This window comes from Etheostoma cragini, chromosome 12 (assembly GCF_013103735.1).
Source record: "Etheostoma cragini isolate CJK2018 chromosome 12, CSU_Ecrag_1.0, whole genome shotgun sequence".
NCBI classification, from domain to species: Eukaryota; Metazoa; Chordata; class Actinopteri; order Perciformes; family Percidae; genus Etheostoma; species Etheostoma cragini.
This window is the reverse complement of record NC_048418.1, coordinates 22878101-22898407: the sequence shown is the minus strand read 5'-3', so window position 1 is coordinate 22898407 and position 20307 is coordinate 22878101. Positions and strand designations below refer to the sequence as shown.

Genomic DNA, 20307 nt, shown 5'->3' with positions numbered 1-20307 from the left:
TGAAGTCTCTTTTATATAGACCTTAGTGGTCCCCTAATACTGTATCTGAAGTCTCTTTTATATAGACCTTAGTGGTCCCCTATTACTGTATCTGAAGTCTCTTTTATATAGACCTTAGTGGTCCCTAAAACTGTATCTAAAGTCTATTTTACATAGGACTTAGTGGTCCCATAATACTGTAGTTAAAGTCTCTTCACATGGACTTAGTGGTCCCCTAATACTGTATCTGAAGTCTCTTTTATATAGACCTTCGTGGTCCCCTAATACTCTATCTGAAGTCTCTTTTATATAGACCTTAGTGGTCTCCTAATGCCGTATCTGAATTCTCTTTCCCAAAATTCCGCCTTGGTGCAGAATTACAGCCACTAGAGCCAGTCCCACAATAGTCCAGAAACCATTCACTATTCACACACACATTCACACACTGGCGGTCAGGACTCCTCACCTGCTCATCAGATAAACACTCACACACATTCTAGCTCCATTGGTGCAGCATCAGGGGTAACTTGGGTTTCAGTGGCTGCATCTCATAAATCTCTCCTTTGATAGCTCCTCGGCTGAATCGGACATTTTTCTGTCCCTCATTGGTGAAGGCCGCCTCAAAGCTCTTATTCCTACCCCGAGGTCAGAACATTAAGGAGAGATCATCGAGAAGCTATAGGCAAAGAAACACGATAGCAGCTTTAGCAGACGCTGTGAAGCTGAAGGAGTTGCTAATTTCGCCCAAACAGGTGACAAATTCGTGTGAAGGACATCTCGTCCCTCTTAGACAAATGTGCTCGTTTCCTCTCTTCCACGATTTCATAAGGTGCTTCTCATGTTGCTTAAAATTGCTTCCTTGACTCCTCTGCTTGCCCCCTTTCCTCACTTTTTAGTCGCTTACACCAAGAAGGCAACCGAGACACAAGAGGAAATCATGGCAGGAGAGAGGCGACGAGCAAATGTGTTTTAGAGGGAAGATACGTCCTTTCCCCTCAAGCGTCACATGGATTCGTTAGCTGTTTGGGCGGAGATGGCAACTCCTCCAGCTGCAGTGCTTCAAGGAAGGCTGCTCTTAGTATCCTCACCTATTCCTCCTAGATGCTCGCTCCTCGGGACACAAATAAGAGTTTTGAGACAGCCTTCAATGAGGAGGACCAGAACAACTTCCGGTTCAGTCGAGAAATGAGGAGTCAAGGAGCTATCAGATACATGAGATGCAGCTCTTTTGCCTCCTCGGTGGGAGGGACTAAAGCAGGCAGGTGGAGGATTCAAGGAGGCAATTTCAGGGTTATGAGATGCAACCAGTGGCTCACCCAAGGACTCAACATGGCACTGTAGGGCCAGAGATCGAACCCCCAAGGTCCAATTGATAGGCGACCGCTCTACCACCTGAGCCACCCGGTTTTGTATTCTGGTTATTTAATTTGCAGCTTTGCTTCTACTAATTATAACTAATCTATTTTATTTTGAGGTACATTGTTTGCTCTGTCCATATCTTTAGCAATGTGTTGTGACAGTCTAGTGTTTGTTGTCCTCTCATTATCTGACCTGCAGGTCTGTTTCTTTCTAACAACCTGACCACGGGAGTGCACCCCTGACAACTGCTACAACACACCAGCCTCCATGCTGTGTCTAAATTTTTCACTGTTCTCAGATTCCCAGAGAGAGGAGCACTCCGAGGTCAGCCTATCTCTCTTGTCTCATTAGGGAATGAAGGCTATCTGCATACATGCACTGCGAACCGGAGCCAAATGGGTGATAATGCTTAAAAACTGCAGAGGAACATATGATTCATAGTAAGACCTCATCAATGATTGATGAGCACCAGCAAGTCAAAATGAGTGGATTCTGCCTCCAAAAGTCCCGGAAGAGAAACTTTGAAGCTTAATATACAGTCAGACATTAAAAATGTATTAGCTATTCTTTAGGGAGAGACAATTTATACTTCAAAGAGAGAAACAGAGACAGTTTGGAAGATGATGGACAAATGTATTTATGATAATTCAGCTTATTTTGTGAGAGGGTTTATTTGTCTGCAGCTTGGATATAAAAAAAACTTCATCCAGAGAGAGAAAGTTAGGATGCAAACCAAAAATTACAGGGGAAGTCTGTCCTGTCAACACATCTATTGCGATGAGTTATTTGATTACTGTCTGAACGAGTGGAGAGAGAGACAGAGAGATCAATATGAGGGGATCAATGGCAAAACTTCAACAGAAATCAGATGTTGGGGGTGAAGACGAGAGGGAGGAGACCTTAGGATTGAGAGTTTCGTTGAATGGAGGATTTGATTTCTGGCTAAATGACTGGAAAGAGCAAGCACGACAAATATGAGAGTTCAGTGAGAGTATGAGAGTTCACTAAGTGCAACTTGCTCAAACATAGGTTTTACTTACATCTTTAAAAATCCTGTATAAAGTATTAAACGTCTTAACTCACAATGCCCGACTGTATCCCACAGTGAGCTTTTTGTTGCTACATAAAGTCCTGGTCCAATTAGGAAAGTATTGAAAGTATAATGACGCAACTGGAACTTAAGAACAACTAAATACTGTAAACTATGTGTTGTAGATATCAAATTAACCATGATTCAAGGGCCAGTGGGATTGATTGACGGACATTGATTTGGTCAAATTTCACAGAATCAAGCTAAATTGGATTGAAATTGTGATCTATCCCCCCCCCCCCATCCTTCTTCCTCCACCCCTATCTTCTCCTGTCTCGTCAAGGACAAGGGCGAATGAACTGAACTTTCTAGCAACTTGGACGGTCCGACGCTTCATATTAAACATACACACACACACAACTTTAACTCCACACCCTACATGCCCTAGATAACATAATAATAATAATAACCTAGAAATTTGACATTTTGCAAACAGCGGCCTGTTTTTTCTGAATATAGGAATCAAACACAGAGCCGAGTTAGCTGTAGATTTGGGCTTTGCCAAACAACATCTGTCTGAAGCAAATGTATCCCATGCCTTGCTTGATAGCAGTGAGAGAAGAGAGGAAAGTGTACCTGTACGCTGTCAGGTTGATTTTTCCCAACCTGGCTTTCATTTTTTATTAATGACCTTTAATTTAATGTGTTGAACTATGTGCCCACGAGCAAGACAGTAAACTGGTGGTGGAGTTGTACAGTGGTCGGCATACACAGACAATGGTTGTGTTGGTTTGGTTATACAGGCAGGTTGCAGACAATGAGAATATAATTTATTCAAAGTAGGTATGAAATAAAACAGTAAATGCAGATGCAAATATGTGCATTTACAGTAGATGTTTAACATAAAGGAAATAAATCACGCCTGGGAACTTTCTGAAGTCAATGATGGGAAGCACCATTTTGTTATCACTGGCGCTTGAATCCCAAGAAGGATAAAGATGGACAAGTGTGTTAAATTCTGCTGAAGATGAACGTAAAAAAAGCTGCTGTCAAAAAAAGGAACTAAGTACCTTTCAATCTGAGTTAATTGGGAATGAGCTACCTTTTACGTTTACTTGAGTAAATTTTAATTCAGGTAATTTAACTCGTACTTAAGTAAAAGTTCATTCAATAGTACTTTTACTTAAAGATGCCCCGCCACACGTGACTCTGTGGTAAAGTTCTACCATGGATGATGTAACATTTTTAGCGGAAAAAGCCATTCTAGCTTGGTATAGAAAGCCTGCAGGAAGACTCCATTTGGGCCAGATCTCATTAATATAACAAGCCAAGCTGATTGACTTTGATTGGCTAACAGCTAGCCAATGAGAGCCTGGCTATTGGCATCCTATACCTAGCTCATGAATAGTAATGAGCTCAGGCAACATGACGTCAGACTGACCAGCTGTTGTAATTGGCCTGATTTCTCCTCTTCATTCTTTTCTAGAAAGACGAGAGCTGACAGAGGAGGTAGCAGTTCATCTTCATATTCACCACATAACACACACACACATATGGACCTGACATATTTAAAAAAAAATGTTTTGTGTGGAAGGGCACCTTTAAGTAGAACTAGTTTGTACTCTTTCCACCTCTAGCAAAATGCAAAAAGTTTAGGATATATAGAACGTGCAATGGGCAGATACCTAGTCCAGAATGTGGGTTAATACAAAGTGTTGTGTCTAGGGACGGGGGAGAAGTTTAAGAGCCAATGTCAGCCGGGGTGTAGGGCAATGTTAATAAATAATTGTTGGCTAGAGTCTAAATACTTCATCATTCTGCACATGTCTTCCAGGCAGAATCACCTCATTGCATCTTGTCTGCTGTTATATTACCGCAGCTCAAAATCTGATTATAGAGAGAGACACTGACAGCTCTTATCAGAAAACAGGCGGGTATAATGATTTCAGCTATTGAATCTCATAAAGCTCCATGCCTGTCACATATTCAGCCCAAATCAGAAGCTCTGTAACGATCCACGGCTTTGGGGGCACAGAGTGAGGCGTTTGTCTTGGAGGATTTTTGCCGCCTCAGAAGTTTTCTCATTTATTTTGAAGCAAAGAGTAAGAAAGGTTTAGTGAGGCAGTCTGCAAGACACCATCATCCACGTTTCTGTTGTTTGGACGCGGAGAGTCAATTCGGCATCATAAGCCAAACTGTAGACAGGAGCAGGGACTGAAATTAACACACACTGTCAGCGTCAGATACAATACATTCTTGTGACGTTGTATCTGACGCTGACGGCCACTGACCAAGCGTCAGCATATGACAAGCTGGGTTGGTAAAAAACAAAAAGTAACTCAAAGTAGAGCTATTGACTTCGATTATGTAAAACTAGCATTCAATAAAAGGGTTAAGTCCACTATACTGTAACTACCTGCTCACTATAAAGTCAGAAAAGTAACATCCTGCATCAGATAAATAGTTACAGCAGGCAAACATCAGCATTATTTAATGAGAAATTTCAATTAGTACTTAAGAATTGTACTTTTATTGTATTTATTGGGCAACATACAGTAAGTGACTGTAACTTATGGAGGCACTGAAGCTTTCCACCCATTTTGAACACAATTGCCTGCAATGGGTGATTTCAGTAATAACAAACACTAATAATGATTTGCGTAGGAGTGCCTATGTTGCCTTTAGATATATTCAGTAAATTTAACCGCTGACTTTTCACTGAAATGAGTCTTGGAATGTCTTTGAGATTATGATATGATTATGATTCAAGCCGCAATTCAAAGCTTTAGCCGCAATACATGATCAAAATTTGCCTCCAAGCTCCAGTATCAAGTGTAATATCACTACTTGATGTTCTGAAAAGCACTCTAAATGGTACGCTGTACAAATGAAAAAAGACCCAACAAATCACAACTCCTAAAAGCTGAAATATCGCCCTTGCAGGACAAAGAAAACACTTTCCTAAGGAGAGTGGGAGTGGTTGTAGTGCTCTATCCGAGGGCAGATTGATCTACCGTCAGTTTTTCTAAATACTAGTGTTGTTTCCTGGGTTATCCAGGTCAGAGTGGCTGCTACAGTACTCAGCGTCGCCTCATAAAAGGGATGTGCATCTGCTCCAGGGGGGGTTCAGACCTGGAGGTGTGATGGTGTTAACAGAGCAGAGCGGACCCCGAAGAGCCCAGGGTCCACGCACACACAGCAGATGACCTCATTTACACAATTGGTCACCTAAGCCTAGGTAGAGCTAGGGAGAGAGAGATAGGAGAGGGAGGGAGAAATAAAGTGGAAAATATGAAACAGAAAGTTGAAGGACAACGAACTGAAAAAGGCTCAGGGATACTTTTGAAAAATAGGAAAAAACATTCAGGAAGAAAGAGGAAAATGGAAAAGATGGCTAATGGGGAGTATCAAAGTGGTGTGTGTGTGTGTGTGTGTGTGTGTGTGTTTGTGTGTTTCAGAGACACAGGGAGTTGAAAAAAGCAAATGGACTCTTCTGATGTGGAGAATATATAGCAATGGGAGATCTTTAGAGACAGACCAAGACAAACAACAATAACGGCAACAGAAGAGGAGAGGAGGAGGAACACCGAGTCAAAGAGTTTTGTAACAAATGAAAGAGTTGAAAGGGACAGAAATAGAAGAAAGGGAGAAGAGGAAGAAGAGAAGAATGGTTTTGAATGGATTTCCTCTCATTGAGCTGCAGTCTCTCTTCATTGGGATGCAGACTTCCTTTAACATGACACCTTTTTTAAAGTTTTTAACCTTTGTGTTGTCTTCCCGTCAACTATGGTCACTTTTTTTCAACATTATGATGACTTTTTCCAACATTTGTGTCACTTTTTCAATGTTGTGGGTGTTTTTTAAAATATTTTTTATGTTGACGTTTTCAGCGCTTATTTCGACGGCCCATTTTTTGTGAAAATATAAGAAATTCTTTCACTGAAAACGGGTCAAATTTGACCCAAGGACAACATGAGGGTTAAAGCATTAGCTCAGTCTGTTGTGAGTTGGGTTAGGAACCAGAGGGTCATAGGTTCAAGTCCCAGTATGGTCCAAAGTATGGCGTGTGGACTGGTTGCTGAGGAGATTCCAGTTCACCTACTAGGCACTGCCAAGGTGCTCTTGAGCAAGGCACCAAACCCCCCTCAACCGCTCAGGGCTCTTGTTCAGCAGCCCACTCACTCAGACATCTCATCTCTCTAGTGCAGGCCTGTGTGTAGTGCGTCATTGTAATTTCCCCATAGGGGATCAATAAAGAGTACAAATTATTATTTCAAAAAACAACTCCTTCCTTGGAACACTTTGACCTTGTGATCTACTGCATTTTGCAAAAGACTCTTTGCAATATGCACTTTATTATAAGGTCTTTTTGTACAGGATGCACTTTATCGGCCTAGTGAACTGCACGAGACCAATCCTTTATGAGAATATTGTGACACATCCAAGAATCGTTTTTCGCCCCTACCCCTAATGGATGCATGGAGAAAATATTTCTGCAGCCAGATGGGGTTCCTAATGAGAGGTGAGCCATATGGTGATGATTCAGCATGGCCGCCTGACATCCTCTGGTTTAACCCCGTTTACACATATACACACACACACCTCCCTCCGGACCCACTGACTGTCGTGCATCACCTTCAGAATCCGGCTCCAACACATGTTACAGTGAAAGGAGACCATCCATCATGGCTGCAACTACAGAGAAATGGTAAACTCCAATATTCAGCACATTGTTACCTGTGTTGTAATTGGGAAGGGACATTAGGCTCCAAATTACATTCAGCCGGAGAGCAGCAGAGGTGGAGCCAAGATTTAAACCAATCAGGCAGCAGCAGCGTGCGTGTCGTCCATCTCACCCAACCACAACCAATCTCACGTTAGCTTAAAGGGGTTTATATTGCCCTCAACGTGTACAGATGTTCCACAAAGAACAATAAATGTCTCTTTGCTGATCAAACTGTTTCAGCTGAAGCTTTTTTTTGACTGGAAATCAAAATCAAGTAGTGGTTGGTCCCATGGCATGACATTTTCACTTTTTAACATTAATATGAGAAATGGTGATAGGTGTAAACCGAGCCCTGGGTATCCTGCTCTGCCTTCTAGAAAATGAAAGCTCAGATGGGCCGATCTGGAATCTTGCCCCTTGTGAGGTCATAAGGAGCATTAAGGGACCACTAATGTCTACATAAAAGAGACGTCAGATACAGTATCAGGGAGCCACTAAGGTTACTACTTATTAGAGGTTTTTCATTTGAATATAAAAAAACATTATAGGTATAGAGGGCTGTGTTTTTTCCAAATTTTGTGTTATACTCAACTTAGTCTCAAGTTGCCAGACCTTCCTCCACAGCACTGTGGAGGAAGTTCGGGCTAGTCCACACAGCATTTAGGGATGGGAAAAAAAACAATGCTCTGGTTATTTCATTTCTTTAAACAAATCCAAATCAACTTAGGCAACGCAAAGCTCCAGACGGTACCTCGTTGCCTCTGTAAAATATCCTCAGATAGGAACGTGTGTACGTTCAACAGTTGTTTTAGTCGTGCAACATTAAACTCAGATTGGACAGATAGTCTAGCTAGCTGTCTGGATTCAACCTGCAGGGATCCGAGGACCAGTGAACCATAGTCCTCATAAATCCACCAGAGGTTAGAACGGCAACACCAAGAAAGAAGAAGGGGAGGGAAGTCCGGCGGCACCGGAACAATCCCGCTAATGAAACCTCATTGTTATAGATTATACTCCACTGTACTGTGCAGTACTATGCTTTTTGGGGTATTTTTTGGGGCATTTTACACCTTTATTTCAAAGGACTGCTCCTTTGCGTTGAGGAGTAAACCTCTTTTATATGGACGCCCGCTCTACCAACTGAGCTATCTGGGCACCCAATGCATTAGTATGTTTGACAGGATGTCAGTACCCTGATCACGTATCTGGTGTGTTTTACCTTGTCTGAGAAGCAGCAGTAGCTTCCCTCTCTCTAACTCCAGGGTGAGGCCGAGTCCTCCCTCACCGTCTGCATGCAGCAGTGTCCCAGAATTACTTAGGGTTTTAAACTTCAGAGAGACGGCCTCCCTGGACACGCGCCTCTGCCCAGGACTCAACCTGTACACCAGACCGCTACTGCCGCCGTCCAGACCCACCACGTCAGAGGCTGGAAGACAAAAGAGACACAGAGGAGTCACTTAACATCCAAAAACAACAAGTAACAATCTGTGTACTATGAGTTGCTACAAAGCTGATTAAGGCTCTCATCTCTACACAACTCTCTCTGTATTTGTCAGTATGGCTATGTTCAGAAGATCGTGTTGTCCGGTAATCTTTCCTGCGCGATAACGGAAGGTTTGTATCATGTAAAAAACGTAAATCCAAAATTAAGTCGTGAAAAAGCAACAAAAATGACAAAAAAAGCAACACAGCAGCAATACAGTCAAAGATATTTTACTTTTTTCTATGTATGTACAGTATGTCAATAAACGCTTCATGTCTGGCCCTCGATGTGATTCTCATTTCCAGTGTGGCCCTTAAAGAGGCCCCGCCACACGTATTTCCTTGCTTTGTGGGAATGTCTGAAGTTCTACCATGGACTATGTAACTCTATGGAGTCTGGTTGGCTTGGTTACCTTGTTTTAAGCCATTCTAGCGTGGTATAGAAAGCCTGCAAGAAGACTCAGCTCCATTTGAGCAAGCTAAGCTGCTTGACTCTGATTGGCTAACAGCTAGCCAATGAGAGCCTGGCTATCAGTATCCTTTACCCAGCTCATTAATAGTAATGATCTCAGGCAGCATGACGTCAGACTGACCAGCTGTAGTAATTGGCCTGATATCTCCTCTTATTTCTTTTCAGTGGGAAGAGCTGACAGAGGAGGTAGCAGTTCATTTTCACATTTACCACAAAACACAAATTCATATGGACCTAACATATTTAAAAAAAAATAAAAACAAAGAAAATGGTTTTGTACGGCAGGGCACATTAAAGGAAAATGCGTTTGGCACCCCAGATTTATAGAAGGGACAGCAAATATTGAATTAATAAAAAAGCAGTAGCTGAGTTCAGCATCCATTTCCTTTTCAGCCATTCCACTAATTTGTCTGACTGGAAGTTTTTTTAATGAACTTAGCAACTCTTTGTCTCCCTGACGCCAGGACTCGCACACAATCCCACAGCCACTGTTCTCGCAGTAATGCTCTTAATGGATTGTACAGTGTATTTCCTGCTGATTACAACACAAAGCTCCAGAGTCATCCTCATTGTGTAAAGCTGGAAACATTACTCTAAGTCTAATCTTCTACTCAATATACTAACAAGCCAACTTCTGGGGCTCCAGCCCTGAGTGTTTTCTCAAAAGACCCAAATTATTTAGGGTTTTAAAACATCTTTCACATTTCCCTCTCCGACTGGACCTGCAAATCAATCAACCAAAGGTTCTATTACTTGGGAATCACAATTTACCCAATGAAATAGCTTTTAAGATGTATGATATGATGTTATGTAACTTAAAAAAAAGTAACATCCTACAAATTTTGCCCCTTTTTAAGGGGGCCAAAAGTGTTATTAGTCTTCCTAAAGCTCAGCGTAGTCTAAAGATTCGAGATGATACAAAGCCCGCCCGCTCTGAACACCTCCCTACACGACCTGCCACGGTCTTATCCAGCTAACAATTTTTGGTTCCCAAAACTTTTGGGGAATGTTTGTTTTTGCCTGAAGGTGAGGATTGGTTAGGTTTTGGTTGTAATGGAAAGTTGGTGTAACGTTCTGGGAACGTTTTTGGTTACATCAAACGTTCTCAGAACGTTCCCCTAATGTTGTAACCTTTATGGAACGTTCCACCAACGTTATCCTAACATTGCAACCTTTAGAGAACGTTCCCCTAACGTTCTTTTTTTTATATTCCTCTAACCTTTAAAAATCTTTAGCCACCATGTAACTAATTTTAGTATTACTTTCAACTGTCTGTGCATAAGCAGGAATGAATTATTAATTATTAGCAGGAATTAATGAACAGGCAAACTTATACAGCAGCACTCAATGTGGTGCATTTAGCAAAAACACCCAGTATAAATCATACAAATCCCAGTACTTATCTTTTCGTAGCTTTTCAAACGTATGGTTCATGAGAACAGGCTGAACAAAATAAAGATAAGACTTCCAGCTTAAATCCTTCAGAATAAAAGCTTTATCTCTATACATGTTTACTGACCAGAAAAGACCATATTATCATTTAATCTTTAGCTCTGTAAAATAAAAGTGTCACTCATACTTTTTGGTTTAACAATGTTTTTTTTTGATTGGGTCTGCATGCATGTATGACTGACAGCAATTGCTTTTTTATCCGTTTAGATAAAGTTGATTGATTGGCGTGAAATGTTTGCAGAGACAAGTCATTAAATGTGTTGTGTCGCCTCAATAACAGATTATCACCCAATTGTCCCAGTGTGGTAAACCTTTTGCTGCTAACATCTATATTTCAGCCCCCTTCGCTCCATTACATTTGTTTTTCCTTGAAGGACTCTGCTGTGCATGCGCCATTAGTTCAGGACCGCCACGCTAGGAAACAACACGTCTCCTCTGCAAACCGTCACGCTGGCTGATAAATATGTTACACTAACACTGTATATCTGCCATCACCTTAAATAACATGAAAATATTTCCAGACCACCACATGGTATTTTTTAAAAAATCCATCTTTAAAATGTTTTCTTGTAATCAATCTTAGTCCAGAGGGGACAGCAGCGAACAGCAGTTTTAATGCTTTTAATCATAAATCATCTTTCCACTTGGTGAAGGAATATGATGAATTAGAGCCAGTTCCAGAGTTATGTTGCCTCAGCATAGCCTGGACCGCTACATGTAATAAGCATATAGAGCTTTCAGGTAGTGGGAATGCACCTTGTTTTTGACCACATGAGTGCAGGGAACACTAAAGGCCTTTTCACAGTAGCTGGCATGTGTAAATGTGACGCTATGAGAGCTACATACATTGCTATATAAAAATAGCAAAGGCTACCGACTTTGCTATTTTTAGGGACTAGAAGAAGAAGAAAAAGGTAAACAACGGCAGAACTAGCAGCAGCATTGACGTCAATACTTCGATTTGATCGGACGACCTACTTGGTGGGTCGTTATGACAAAATCGTTTTTTTTACAAAACATTTGCTATGGAACCATAACGTGAGATACAAGACTATGAAGCCTTTTACACATTGTCGTGTTTCTTTAGTATACCGGATACTTAACATGCAGGTATCGAGTGGTACAGCAATTTGTCTCCTTATCCTCCAAAATGTTAAGCTGTAGGCTACATAAAGCTGATGAGTTATTACATCAAGACTTGTTTTTACTACAGCTGGGTATGCAATACCGATACGGATACCAATATCGTGACTTTTCTGGACTATTCTGTAGTGTGGAAACTGTCTCCTTGTGTTCACAGGCAAAAATATACTTTGACATAACTTTGGTTGTCTCTGTCTATTCTTAATAATGAAATTATTCTAACAAATTCCCCCAAGAGCAAGTATTTAGTGTGACAGATGCGAGGAAAACGTCCTTTTGGGGGAGAAACCTCGGACAGACCCAGGCTCTTGGTAGGTGGTGTCTGACGGGGCCGGTTGGGGGTGTGATGAATATTGGCAATAACAGTCACAGTAAAAGATAATGGACCAGTGACCAGAAATAGTAGTTTGTAATAGTTCCTGGCGTTACAGGACTTTGCAGGGCACAGCCGAGCATAGCAGGGTGTAACAGGACTTTGCAGGGCACACAAACACCTACTTCTTCAACTGAGCCGTGAAGAACATGAAGAGGAGTCATAAATCATTAAGGAAGAAGTCATGCTCATCCTAAACTCTCAGGAGATACAAACACTGAAAAAGTTAAACAACATGTTTTTTAGGCATCAAAGAGACTGCAGTGACATTGATGTTTGTCATTTTTTTGAAAGGAGAATTGATCTGATAGGATTAAAAAAATGTGACAAAGTCAAAACCTATGTTTTTATGGGATGTGGGTGTTCAGTCTGTTGTGTTAATGCCAGGTCCTGGGGTTTCAGGAAGGAGGTTTAACAAACTCCAAGTCTAACCCTGAACTCTAAGTTGATTACCCTGACATGGTGGATGGTGATATGGAGTTTTTGGTTCCAGAACAGCTGTTTTGAGTTGGTTCAATCAACTCAGAGTAGGTTGACTCAGAGGTAAGTACGTACACCACCACAGTATAGAAGTAAAAGGAAATAGACATGCGCACATACACTGAGTTTGAACATGTATTTAGTTAAAAAAGCAACACAGCGGATGCAGAAAAATAGCGAGCATTGGTGTGGGAGAAAATTGCTGCTTGAGTCAATGCGTAAGCTCTAATATAGTGTATAAATGTCATGTCTTATCACAGGTAACCTGTAATATTACTGGTGAAATTTGAAATGTTTGTAGGCTTCACCTATCATTTCATTTCAGCTGCAATCCTGCAGGCAAAATAATTATCTACTACTAATCCCATTCTGCGGTCGCAGCACAATCAATGACAGAATCATGCTTTACAATCAGTTATCTCTTTTAAATGTCTCTGACTGGTAGAGCCCAACCGATAGATACCGATAAGAATATTTGATTATTTGAAAATCCAATATGGCAATATACTGGCCGAGATACAGTATATTTAAAAAAAAAAATCCAGAAACGCATTGCAAAACATGAACAGACTTCCCTAACATTCGTTATTTGTAGTTATTTATGAGTTCTCACTAAAATATTATGATAATAATTTGTTTTATTGTCACATCAGAACAGAGGAACATCAAAATATATTAAAGGTCTGATAAATAAAATGCATAATAGTACAAAATGAAGATATGTAACTTAAAGTACTTTCAACAAAACCACAACAATAATCAGTATTGCCAACAGGGACGTGGTAGAGCGTCCTCTGGTGGACAGACTATGCAATGCCATCACTAACAGGGACGGTGTAGAGCGTCCTCTGGTGGACAGACTATGCAACGCCATCACTAACAGGGACGTCGTAGAGCGTCCTCTGTTGGACAGACTATGCAATGCCATCACTAACGGGGACGTTGTAGAGCGTCCTCTGGTGGACAGACTATGCAACACCATCACTAACAGGGATGGTGTAGAGCGTCCTCTGGTGGACAAACTATGCAACACCAACGCTCATAACAAATAAAATAAATAAATAAAATAATAAAATAAAAAATGGATGACAGTCCATTTTTTATTTTTTAAATATTCATTTATCAGAATCATTTACTTGTCATTATAAATGATTCTGATGAAAGAATATTTGTATCAAACAAAAAACTGCGGCTACAGTGGATTTACTAATATGCTCCGCATCACCAATGTAAAAAGACATGATGTAACTCAAAGAATGTCCTGGGAAGTAGAGCATGTCCACAATAGTTGACGTTAGTGATTTGAGGACGGATAAAGTTATGTAGGCCACATAACTCATGGACTGAGAAGAAAATTGCTCAAATGCGTAGTTATCTGGAAATTAAAATACAACTACAGTCAAAATCCAGCTTCTTCATCAAAGGGATTGTCGACAAAAGTAAAATGCCATGTTTGGAATTAAAATATTTTTATAGTTTGCCAAACTGCGTTCTATTATCTTCAACGATCCGACTCGGACCTCGGATATCAGAATTCTTACTCTGTGACCAAAAGGGTTTTTCGAGCTCGGAAGTCCGAGGAAAGGGGGCGTGTTGCCAGGCAACGTCTGACTTTTTAGTTGGAACTCCAACTTGGATAAATATTAGAACGCAGCATAAGTTAAATCTCTTTCTGAAACGGGCTGGATTTACCATTGTAACTGACTCTGAGGCCATAGAAAAACGGTCTCAAGTCCGGACTCGAGTCCAAGACCGGACTTGAGTCCGGACTTGAGACCGTTTTTCTATGGTCTCTGACTTGTCTTGGTCTCGCTAGTATTTGGACTCTGACTTGTCTCGGTCTTGGACACTGGTTTTGCCCAATATGGCTTTCGGTCTTGACCGAGTCCTGGTGTCTTCATTATGTTGATAATAACATTGGAGGGAAAGTGAAATCCATAATGATTGCCTTGAAACTGTCATGCATAAGACCTTTTTTTCTGTCCTGGACTCTGTCTTGAGTCGGATTCAAAACTTTTTGGACTCGGTCTTGTCTTGGACACAAACCTTTTTGGACTCGGTCTTGTCTTGGACTCAAACCTCTTTGGACTCGTTCTTGACTTGGACTCAACTAGTCCTGGTCTTTGACTTTTCTTGGATTTGACTAAGGTGGTCTTGACTACAGCCCTGCTCTGAGGTAAAGTTACCTCTCTTTCTGAAACAGAAAACCCAGAGTTTCCTTCATCTCAGGGTTAACTAACTCAGAGTGTTCACTAAAGCTGCTTTCTAAAACGGACCCCAGATAGTGCCCGTATGTTGTGTGGTCTGAGAAATGAAAAAGAAACCTACATAATAAGTACAATATGGAAATACTTTTAAGAAAAGCTGTCCCATCGGGGGAATTTATCGTCCTTTGTGTCCATGGGAAATCACAAGCAATTTAATTGCTCTGACGTGTGATTAGTTTATTTTTTTTCAACCCAATTAATAGTGTTGCACATTGATTGGTGAGGTGTGGACCCTCGCTGATTACTCAGTAGTAATTTGCCATTGTTAAACTCTCCATGCAAAGTAAATTTCCCTAGAGAAAAATAAACCAACCCAGCAGGTCATTAAGATGAAACCAGTGCCACCAGTGTCCACAGTCGGACATCTCCAGAGAGTCCAGTCCGTGCAACAAAGCCTAGAGTAGGGTGGCCACCTATGACTGATCAACCCTTGTGCTGTCTTCACATCAATCATGCAACTTTTTCTTTTACTTGGTCAAAATTGAAACCTTTTTTTCAAAAACTTTGTTGCTTTTCCCCCATGTTTTTGAAGCTTTTTTTGGACATTTTAGTCACTTTGTACAATGGTCTGTCATAAAAAAGTTTTTGCATGCCTTAAAATTGAATAAAACATCCAAATTTGATGAAAGCCAGGCTGATCATTTATTTTACTTGTGAAGAGCGTTGTGTGGAACAATTTGCGTTATGTTATTGAAAATTTGGTTGAAAGACACTTTTCTGATAAAGATTTTTTTTCCGAAATGGGTCAAATTTGTCCTGAGGACAACGCAAGGGTTAAAAAACCTGGAAATATTGATGACCGGACCGACCAATTTGCTCACAGTTGAAAATGTCCATCAGACATAATTGGCCTTTTCTGCAGAATGATTGTGCATAGCATTGAATATTCGAAACATTTGAAGTATTCTTATGAGAGGAAGCTGATCTTACTTAATTTATCTTAGCTTACCTGATTGCTTAGATACTTGTGCTTGCAACGTCACGTCCCCTACAGAGCCATTGATTCTATGCATTCTACACACAAGAGACACTGAGGGCTCTGTGAACAACGCATAGGGTATTTCAAGGGGAGAGGAAATAGTAAATTGAACACACACATTCATGTAGCCTTGACATTCCGTGTGTAAATTTCCCGGGACAGGTTGTTTAAAGAAGGATAATCCTGGTAAAAATGGGACAGGTGGCAGGTGGCAACCCTGGACCAGAGTGATACAGAAACACAGAGTGGCGACACTCCCATTGGACTCCGTTGTACTCTTTTTACCACCTACTTCAGGAGGTACGCAGCCTCGTGGAGGACCAAACATCCATTCTACGGCGTCAGAGGCCATTCATTTCCATTGCTGATTGTCCAATAACTTCTGAAGTAAATTGATTAAATAGCTACCTCTTTTGAATTGTCAGCTATCAATATTGGATCAGAGTCCCTTTATGATACATATACTGATCTTTATTTGTATGTGCACAGCCTAATTATATAGTCAGTGTCAGTTCTGGCAGGCCAAGTAGTCAAGACGCTGCTAAACCGTTATTGGCCAACAACACGGTCGCAGCAGCTGGTCTGCAGCAGCTGGTCTGGAGCAGCTGGTCTGGAGCAGCTGGTCTGCATCAGCTGGTCCCTTGCTGCTACTTAAAGCTGCTTTAGTGGCTCCTAACTGCTTGCTGGTGCATCTATGCTACCCACCTCCTCCCTTAATCCACCATGTTGTGTGTAACGTGACATTTGCGTCTAAGTCATCGTTGACGCTCTGTTAAAATGAAGGAATAGTTTAGCTCTCCCAGTCTTAAACTGTATCAGCGTCCCCTAATGCTGCTGCTGCTGCTCTGTCATGGTTCTCATGAAGGGTCAGGGGACTCCTCTGAACAGAGCCATAGCACCAAATTTAATTTGGTATTTATTCAAAAAAATTACTCAAACCTTGTATTGTCTTCACTTTCACGACGCTCTCGTATCCCTCGGGTCAAATTGACCCGTGACTTATTAGGGGTTTTAAAAAGAATTCTGACATAAAACTTTAATTCATAGTCTATTAACAAATATGGTCTTTATCTCAATTTCAAACAATTGCGATTATATATGTTTAGGGACTGCAATCAGTCTCTACTAGAACCCAATTAAAAATGGAATTGTGATCTGTTTTTTCTCATGTTATAATTCATGTTAAAAATGTGATCATTCCTATCTTGGAAAAAACGTAAGTGGTCATATCCAGAATCATTTTCTGAATTGAGTCAGAAATACATGTTTATCACAGAAAATTATTTAAAGCCATTGATTTTGAAATGGGTCAATTTTACCCAAATACCATACAGGGGTTAAAGCATTTTTTTTTTTTCTATTGAATTTATCAAATCATTTTCCAAATCTGAATGTTTTGGTGTCCTTCTATGTTTCTTATCATTGTGCCTTCTGTGCTGTTATTCTGTATTTGCCTTTGTAATCTGACTCGGTGACATTGAAACTGAGGGTCGCCCCCTCAATGGTCTCTCCAGGATTAATCAAGAGAGGTTGAATGGATGAGCGAACACAATACAAGAAAGAGCCAGCAGCGCTTCCCACTCCTTTGTCAGCAAGGTCATCAAGGCTTACTATAAGGACATCCGTAGGTCTCCAGCCGGAGTCCGATCCTCCCGCTGGGGTTCCACTCCAGAGGAATGAAGCGGAGGAAGCGAGCGATCGCCGGCTGCTGCAGTTTGTACTGAACCACGCTGTCTGCATTACTGTTCCCTGGAAAAGACTGAAAACACAAAAACACACACAAGAACTTGTTCATCATGTTTCTGAGTTAGTGTGACCCAACACATTCTCCCTCCCATCTCATAAAAATACGTTCGCTTTGTCAGGTGCCTTAGGCGTTGTTATTGAAGCTAAAAGTCTCCTTTAGCGTCATATAACACGCTTTACCTGAACGCGCTTGGTCAGGACTTTGGTGTCGCTTTTGACGCGCTTGGTCGGGACCATTGCCGTCCCTTAGGTTAAGGTAAAGCTCGTGAGTGGGCTTACGATTCTGTGACTCGCGGGAACGGGACAATTGGGTTAACCCTTGCGTTTTCTTCCTTACAACTCTTTGACTTTTTCTGGGTGAAGTAAAAAAAAACAACGTTTTGGTCATCTGTTTTAACGTCTACAGTTTTTTTTCCACGTTTGTTTGTCACAATTTCTGATGTTTTTGTCAATTGTCACCTTTTTCCAAGTTTTTGGTTATTTTTCCCCGACATTTCTTAAGCTTTTGCGACATTTATGTCACTTTTAGCCATGTTTTTGTTGATTTTTTTGAAGTTGAAGTTTTTTAGTTTTTTCCCCCCAAGCTTTTGAAGCTTTGTCCAACATTTTTATAAAATGTTCCTGTTTTTTTTTGCAAATGCTATTAAATGGATAAAACCCCCAAACTCAATGCAAGTAGGGAACTGATAATGTATTTTATTTGTGAAGAGTGTTGCATGGAACCATCCACTTTATTTTTTTGACAATTTGGTTGAAAGAAACCCAAATATTTGGTATAGAAACTTTTTGAAAATAGGTTAAATTGGACCCAAGGACAACAGGAAGGTTAAGGCAAAGGTCGGGGGTGGGCTTACGGTTCCCTGACACGCGGCTATAACGGGACACAAACCCCGTTCTCCTGGGAGAAAGTCCTGTGTTTGACCATCCACCCCCACCGACCAACCTCTCGATGAGGAATTACCCCTTACATACTACTCGCTAAACCCCGTCTAGATTCTGCTCTACACATACGCCAAAGGGAGCTTTTTTTCGCCACATAAGACATGGACAGCCACTGATTAAACGTCCTTATTTACACGTTCGGAGTGAAAACGAGTTGTGTTACCTGTAAAAAATAGAGTTCAGCACAACTTTTCTGCAGCTGGTTTTAGTTCAAATCTAACTTTTGTCTTTAAATATGTTCTTTCACTGGTGGAAATGGGCTTCCACAAATCCCTCATTTCAACCATCAGCTGATACATTATATAATATATCAATATATACCCAAAATGTTTCACATTGGAGATGTTCTTTCTTCAGATCACCACCCCTTGGACACTTTTTAACTTTCTCAGTGCCTAGTACCTTAGCTGGGGATCTGCATAGTAAATAACTCATTAACTCATTATAACTCATTTGAAAGTATTGTTCTTATCTGGCCACAGTTAGGTAACTTTTAGGTTTATACTGCTGAACTACACGCCATTAGGCAAAAACTTCTATACAAGATGTGAAAAATGATAACTATTAGAAACAAAATCCACCAAGACCTGCCCAACTAAAGACCTATATCCAACCTTCAATTTCTCTCTAAGATTCTTGATGAAGCACTCGTCAAAAAGCTTTCTGCATAGCTGCAGCAACAGCTTATTTTGAGATTTTTAGTAAGAATTTAAAGTTCATCATAGCACAGAGACAGTACTTGTGAAAATTGCTAATGACCCCCTAATTGCATCAGACAAAGGCGTTATCTCTGTACTGGTGTTATTTGATCTTAGTGCTGCATTTGATACCATTGACCATCATATCTTATTACAGAGACTGGAACATTTAATTGGCAATAAAGGAACTGCTCCAAGCTGGTTTAAGTCTTATTTATCAGATCAAACTCAGTTTGTACATGTTAACGATGAATCCTCCATGCACGCCAAAGTTAGTCATGGAGTCCTACAAGGATCTGTGCTCGGTCCAATCCTGTTCACTTTATATATGCTTTCTTTAGGCAATATTATCAGGAAACACTCCATAAACTTTCAATGTTATGCAGATGATACTCAATTATTTTTATCAATCAAGCCAGATGAAACTATTCAGTTAGCTAAACTTCAAATGTGCCTTCACAATAGTAAAACCTGGATTACCTGTAATTTTCTAATGTTGAACTCAGATAAAACTGAAGTTACTGTTCTGGGGCCCAAGCACCTCCGTGATGCATTCTCCAAAGAGATAGTTACTCTGGATGGCATCACCTTGGCCTCACCACTGTGAGGAATCATGGAGTTGTCTTTGATCAAGACATTTCGTTTAATTCTTACATAAAGCTAATTTCAAGGACTGCTCAAAAAAGTCCAAAAGGACTCTTCAGCTGATCCAGAATGCTGCAGCACGTGTTCTGACAGGAACCAGGTAAAGAGATCAAATCTCTCCTGTTTTAACTTCTCTGCATTGGCTTCCTTTAAAATCCAGAATAGAATTTAAAACCCTTCTTCTCACCTACAAAGCTCTTTGTGGTCAGGCACCATCTTATCTTAAAGAGCTCATAGTACCTGACTACCCCACCAGAGCACTGTGCTCCCAGAATGCAGTGTTACTTGTGGTTCCTAGAGTCTCTAAAAGTAGAATGGGAGCCATCCATTAGTTCAGCTATCAGGCTCCTCTCCTGTGGATCTGGGTTCCAGTTTGGGTTCAGTAGGCAGACATCGTCTCCACATTTAAGAGAAGGCTTAAGACTTTCCTCTTTGATAAATCTTATAGTTAGGGCTGATTCAGGAGAGTCCTGAACCATCCCTTAGTTACGCATAGGCCTAGACTGCTGGGGGACCTCCCATGATGCACTGAGC

General features: G+C 40.8%; 1 protein-coding gene and 1 long non-coding RNA gene across 2 annotated transcripts in view; one reads left to right on the top strand and one right to left on the bottom strand.

Annotated features, from left to right (window-relative positions):
• The window catches only part of LOC117954136 (contactin-associated protein-like 4), a 147611-nt gene that overhangs the window by 76649 nt on the left and 50655 nt on the right, over nt 1–20307 (bottom strand). Inside the window, exons 4-5 of the mRNA XM_034887672.1 lie at nt 17354–17501; nt 8314–8520 (exon numbers count right to left, since the gene is read on the bottom strand). Of these exons, the coding sequence (XP_034743563.1) occupies nt 8314–8520; nt 17354–17501 (355 nt within the window). The remainder of the gene's footprint in view (nt 1–8313; nt 8521–17353; nt 17502–20307) is intronic.
• LOC117954160 lies at nt 1483–16370 on the top strand. Its single transcript, XR_004658761.1, has 3 exons — nt 1483–1492; nt 7877–7882; nt 16245–16370. It is a non-coding gene; the product is annotated as an uncharacterized LOC117954160 (long non-coding RNA).